A 5,906-nucleotide genomic window follows, 5' to 3' on the forward strand; every position below is an offset into this window, starting at 1 on the left:
TACTGTTGATATTTGGCTCTGTTGACTAATGAGTTTGCCGACCACTGTCTAGGGCAGTGATGGCGAACCTATGACACGCGTGTCAGAGGTGACACGCGAACTCATTTTTTTGGTTGATTTTGCTTTGTTAAATGGCATTTAAATACCTTACCTAATAATAGACAAACATGGTAATTGACCGTACCTTCGCTACGCCTCCCATCAGCTAATCAGCACGATATGCAAATTAACCGCCAACAAAGATGGCGGTTAATTTGCATACTAGGGTTCCAAGCTTGGAGCGAAGTCTGATGGCCCGGGGCGGAGCAGCGAGGCCACACACCCTGGCGCCAGGCAGAGCAGCGAGGCCACAGGGCTCCAGTGCCAGGTGGAGCATAGAGGCCTCACGGCCCCAGGGCCTACCGAGCAGCGAAGCCTAACGGCTCCGGGGCGGCTCTGGCCGGAGCCCAGCCAGAGCGAAGACCTGGGTCCCAGGTGCAGGAGAAAAACCAGTGCCAGCAGCCAAGGGAAGGGAAGGGCCGAGCAGCGAAGCCTAACGGCTCCGGGCCGCTCTGGCCGGAGTCCAGCCAGAGCGAAGACCTGGGTCCCAGGTGGGGGAGAAAAACCAGTGCCAGCAGCCAAGGGAAGGGAAGGCCTATTGCACAAATCTCTTCATGCAACAGGCCTCTAGTATAAAATAAATATCAAAAATATAAATCTTTGTTTTACTATGGTTGCAAATATCAAAAAATTTCTATATGTGACAGGGCACCAGAGTTAAGTTAGGGTTTTTCAAAATGCTGACACGCCGAGCTCAAAAGGTTCGCCATCACTGGTCTAGGGCATTATTTTTTTCTCCCTCAATTGTCTCCACCCTTTGGTATCCAGCCTCTGACACAGTCTCTGAAAAGCTTCAGTTTCCAGCACTTTCCCCATAACAGAACCTACATGTCCCCACTGCGCTGGCCCTAAGGACCACGTCCCATTTGGGCCTTGAGTACAAATCACTTGTTTAAACTCCCAGCTGTTTCTAGCCAATTCCAGGCCAGATTAAGGGTATCTTCCCACTCTTCTCCCTCCAATGACTAGAAATGCTTTTTGTTTTAAACAACCAAGAAAACAACCTCAGCCAGAGGCATCACCCAGGGGATTTTATCTACAAGGGCCTCAGGCCAGTAATGAGACTCGTTTGGGTGCTACTTATGTGCACTGCAGTGGCACTTGGGAGTCCTGTGATAACAGGAAAGAAGATCAAGAGTAAAATGATTAGCCAGAACTTTGGAATTCTGTTGTTTTTATAAAGGGCCACATGGTACAGAAAGTGTGGTTTTACAGGTCTGATTTTCAGAGGGGGTATTTTTAACAAGGCAGATGGCTCTCCCAGTCTCAGTCCCTTCTTAGGATGATCTTATAATCACTTTTTCTAAGGAGGGGATTCAGGGTAGGATTAATGTTGTGGTTACTGAATCTAGAGAGAGGATGATAAGCAATGGCCACTGGGAGATGTCAGCATCTTCTCATGGTGTTTGGTGCTGTACAAAACTCCATTTTTGGATTCAAAGCATCCTGGCCTCCCCAGACTTCTTGGCCTTCCCACAGACTTCCTGTATGACCTACTTTCCATGTTTAACCTGTGTGAGAACAGGGAGAAGCACCCTGCAGGCCTAGGGAGTGCCGGTGGTTTGGGGGTGACACGGTGACTCCTGGAGAAATTCAGGCTGAGGGCTGCTTCCCTGCCAAGCTGGGCAGCTCATCACCAAACTCCTGAGCCCAGAAAACCATCGCAGCTACTCTAAGGGCCCCTTACCAAGTCTACTTGCCAAAATGGAATTCTCAAAAGTTGTAAGTCGCCCTGGCTGGTTTGGCTCAGTGGATGGAGCGTCGGCCTGCAGACTCAAGGGTCCCAGGTTTGATTCCGGTCAAGGGCATGTGCCTTGGTTTCTGGCACATCCCCAGTAGGCTGCATGCAGGAGGCGACTGATCGATGTTTCTCTCTCATCGACGTTTCTAATTCTCTATCCCTCTCCCTTCTTCTCTGTAAAAAATCAATAAAATATATTTTTTTAAAAAGTTGTAAGTCAGTGCTGTGTGCTAGAAGGAAACTTAAACCTTTGTTTTTTTCTTTTTCCCAAGAGAAGAACTTTCCATACTTGGCTTCTGAAAGCCAAATAGGATGTATTAAAGGTTTTAATAGAGCCACTGCTTATGTGATTACAGGCTCTAACTGAAGGACATTGGGAAGATGTTTGTTGGGATGTGATGCCGTGATTACTATCTTAGAGTATAGACTTATCATTAAAAATGAAGGACATTTTCTAATGGAATCAAGAAGTTTTTTAGTGTGTGAAGGCTGATTGGTTAATGACTTAAACATTTTTTTTAATCCTCACCCCAGGATATGTTTTGAGAGAGAGAACATAGATGTGAGAGAGAAATAGCAACTGGGTGCCTCCCATTAGCACCCCAACCAGGCATCAAACCCAAATCCTAGGTATGTGCCCTGACTGGAACTCAAACCCACAATCTTTTGGTGTACAGGATGATGCTCCAACCAACTGAGCCACCTGGCCAGGGCTGATTAGTTAATGATTTTAAAGGTTGTATTGTAATATTAATGAGTAAACTTTCATAGTAAGAAACCTTAATTCTTTTACACTCACCATTTTGATTTTAGGGAGAGAATGGTGTTCATAAGGAAGGCATACCTTTGGATCGCAAGCAGAGAAATAAGGCAGATGAAAGTGGGTCATGCCAGACTCAAATTTCAGATTCTCCTGCTAATGCTACCACACCTACAGGACTTTCAGGTAAAGATTATTTGACCATTCTCTTGAGCTCTTTCATCTTAAAATACACACATACTCGTCCCTGAGCTATTGGTTGCACAAGTTAAAATTGGCCAGCAAATCAAGGTGCATGATTTCTTAGTTCTGTATCAGATGATACTGATAATATTTCATAAGTCATCTTTCCTCCCTAGCCGGTTTGGCTCAGAGTATTGGTCTGTGGACTGAACGGTCCCAGGTTCGATTCCAGTCAAGGACAGGTGCCTCGGTTGCAGGCTTAATCCCAGCCCTGATTGGGGCATGTGCAGGAGGCAACCAATCAATGTGTCTCTCTCACATAGATGTTTCTCTCTCTCTTTCTCTCCCCCTCCCTTCCACTCTCTCTAAAAATCAATGGAAAAATATCCTCGGGTGAGGATTAACAACAACAACAAATTAAAATAAAAGTCATCTTTCCTTCACTTTGCCTGCTTTCCTACCTTGGTTATTCCTAATTTACTGAGTGCCTTCTATGTGCCCTGTACTCTACTAGACCCTGGGGATGAAACAGAGACCAAGCCAGATAGACAGACACATAACTCCTGCCTTTGTGGAGCTTAGACTGGGAGGGTTTAAGGCAAAGGTGCAGGTGACTGTAATTTGAGATGGAATGGGATTCTGGTCAGCAGAGAGGGGTAACACCTCTGCTCACCAGGTGGTTGAACGTTGACCTATGAACCAGGAGGTCATGGTTCAATTCCCGGCCAGGGCATATGTCTGGGTTGTGGGCTCGATCCCCAGTGTGGGGCATGCAGGGGGTAGCTGGTCAGTGATTCTCTCTCTTCATTGATGTTTCTATCTTTCTATTCCAATAGCATGGTATATTAAAAGGCAGTTAAACACTGTGAGCACAAAAGAGCAGGGCCAGCGGAATGTGGGTTACAGAAAGGATGGGAAAGAGAAGGATGGGTGGGCTCTACATGTAATATGGCGATTAGGGTAGGCCTCCTTGACCAAAACATACATGTTCAAAAATAAGTTTTTAAAGTCCCAGCTTTGGCCCTGGCCAGTGTTGCGCAGTGGTTAGAGCATTGGCCTATGCACTAAAGGGTTGTGGGTTTGATTCCTGGTCAAGGGCATGTACTTGGGTTGCTGGTTTGCTCTCTGCCCCCAGTCAGGGCGTGTGCGGGTTCATTTTCCACCCCCAGTCAGGGCATCTCTCTCACCACATTGATGTTTTTCTCTCACTCTCCTCATCCCTCCCTCCCTCCCACTCTCTCTGAAAAGCAATGGAGCCCTAGCTGGTTTGGCTCAGTGGATAGAGCGTTGGCCTGTGGACTGAAGGGTCCTCGGTTCGATTCCAGTCAAGGGCACATGCCCAGGTTGCAGGCTTGGACCCCAGTGGGGGGTGTGCAGGAGGCAGCCGGTCAGTGGTTCTCCCTCTCCCTTCCTCTCTAGGGGGAAAAAAAGGCAATGGAAAACAATATCCTTGGAGGATTATAAATAAATAGATAGATAGATAGATAGATAGATAGATAGATAGATAGATAGATAAATCAAGTCCCAGCTTTGTTCTGTAGCAGCACAGGCACAATGCAATGGTTTACTTGCCTCTTTGTACATTCATAGAAGCTGACAAAATCTGAAAGTTTGGTATTTTACAACTCAGATGCTGACAATTTAGGAGCATCATCCCAGAAGCCGGTTGAGGAAAAGGCAGTTACTCCAAGCCCCGAGCAGGTGTTTGCTGAGTGTTCCCAGAAGAGGATTTTGGGGTTATTAGCAGCCATGTTACCTCCCTTAAAGTTGGTAAGAGACAAATGGCATTTTCTTTTTAAAAGAGCAGTGGTATTATGCATAGAATAAGTGTTTTGTAAGCCATATACTAAAACCAACTCTTATTAGCAGTCATCTATGTGTTCCTGAGGGTAGGGTTATAAATTAAAGTAGGATTGTAAGATGATACCTGAGAATGTATTTTATAATTGATTGAACGTAAGCCATTTATGAAAGATACTAGAGGCCCAGTGCATGAAAATTCATGCACTGGAGGGGGGTCCCTCAGCCCGGCCTGCCCCCTCACAGTCCAGGAGCCCTCAGGGGCGGGAGGTGACCTGGTGATCAGGGGAAGGCGATGCCCCATCACACCTCTGCTGCTGCCACTGCCGGCAGCGCAAGCCTCGGCCTTCCCTGGTTACCTGAGCCTCAGGCGGCCTGGGCAGCTGGGCAGCCACCATCCAAGGCTTGCCTGCACCCTGGGCTGGCCCTGGGGGTCTGAGGGGACTGGGGGACTCCGGAGGCAGGCACGCGGAGTGCCTGCTGCCCCAGTGGGGCTGAGGGGACTGGGCGCTGCCATCTTGTGGCTGTGGCAGTCAATTAGCATATTCCCTCCTTATTGGCTGTGGGCGCCGCCATCTTTGCGACGGCATTAGGGTCAATTAGCATATCCCATCTTTCCTTATTGGTGGGTGCCACCATCTTTGAGGGCGTGTCAGTCAATTAGCATATTCCCTCCTTATTGGCTGTGGGCGCCGCCATCTTTGCGACGGCATGAGGGTCAATTAGCATATCCCATCTTTATTAGATAGGATTGCGTAATTCCTTTGACACTAGGATAGTTGTAAATAAAACATGAAGGGAATGGAGTCTTTAGTTGGTGATTTTATGTGGATTTTGTATTGAACAGATTTTTCTCCCTCTCTTAGCAGGATCCCACAGTCCCCCTGATAGACCTGGAGCACGTCCTCCCACTCATGTTTCAGGTTGTCATCTCAAACGCAGGCCACCTGAATGAAACCTACCACCTCACGTTGGGTCTTCTTGGCCAGTTAATAATCCGCCTTTTGCCATCAGAGGTAGATGCCGCAGTGATCAAGGTCCTTTCAGCCAAACACAACCTATTTGCTGCAGGGGACAATTCCATTATGCCAGATGGCTGGAAGACCACCCACCTACTCTTTAGCCTGGGAGCTGTGTGTCTGGACAGGTAGCCACACCCACTCTAATCCACCTTGGTGTTCATTTCTTTAAGTCAATGGTCTGGCTGTTGATTAATATCAGTGTGCTTCAGTGCTATTGTCCAGGAATCTTTTGTGGGAATAGAATTACTTTTATTAGCAACTAGAAGCCCGGTGCACAAAATTTGTGCACTGGAGGGAGGGG

The 5,906-nt window shown here is 47.4% G+C and overlaps 1 protein-coding gene across 2 annotated transcripts in view; it reads left to right on the plus strand.

The window, feature by feature from the left end:
* The window catches only part of ZZEF1 (zinc finger, ZZ-type with EF-hand domain 1), a 106,996-nt gene that overhangs the window by 72,710 nt on the left and 28,380 nt on the right, over positions 1 to 5,906 (plus strand). The window contains exons 38-40 of one of the 2 annotated variants that reach the window (XM_014541948.1): positions 2,654 to 2,786; positions 4,414 to 4,553; positions 5,453 to 5,730. In XM_014541948.1, coding sequence (XP_014397434.1) covers positions 2,654 to 2,786; positions 4,414 to 4,553; positions 5,453 to 5,730 — 551 coding nt within the window. Of the gene's footprint in view, positions 1 to 2,653; positions 2,787 to 4,413; positions 4,554 to 5,449; positions 5,731 to 5,906 lie in introns of both variants that reach the window. The other variant, XM_014541947.1, reaches the window with a different exon arrangement.

The sequence above is a fragment of the Myotis brandtii genome, unplaced genomic scaffold (genome assembly GCF_000412655.1).
Source record: "Myotis brandtii unplaced genomic scaffold, ASM41265v1 scaffold284, whole genome shotgun sequence".
In the NCBI taxonomy this organism is placed as follows: Eukaryota; Metazoa; Chordata; class Mammalia; order Chiroptera; family Vespertilionidae; genus Myotis; species Myotis brandtii.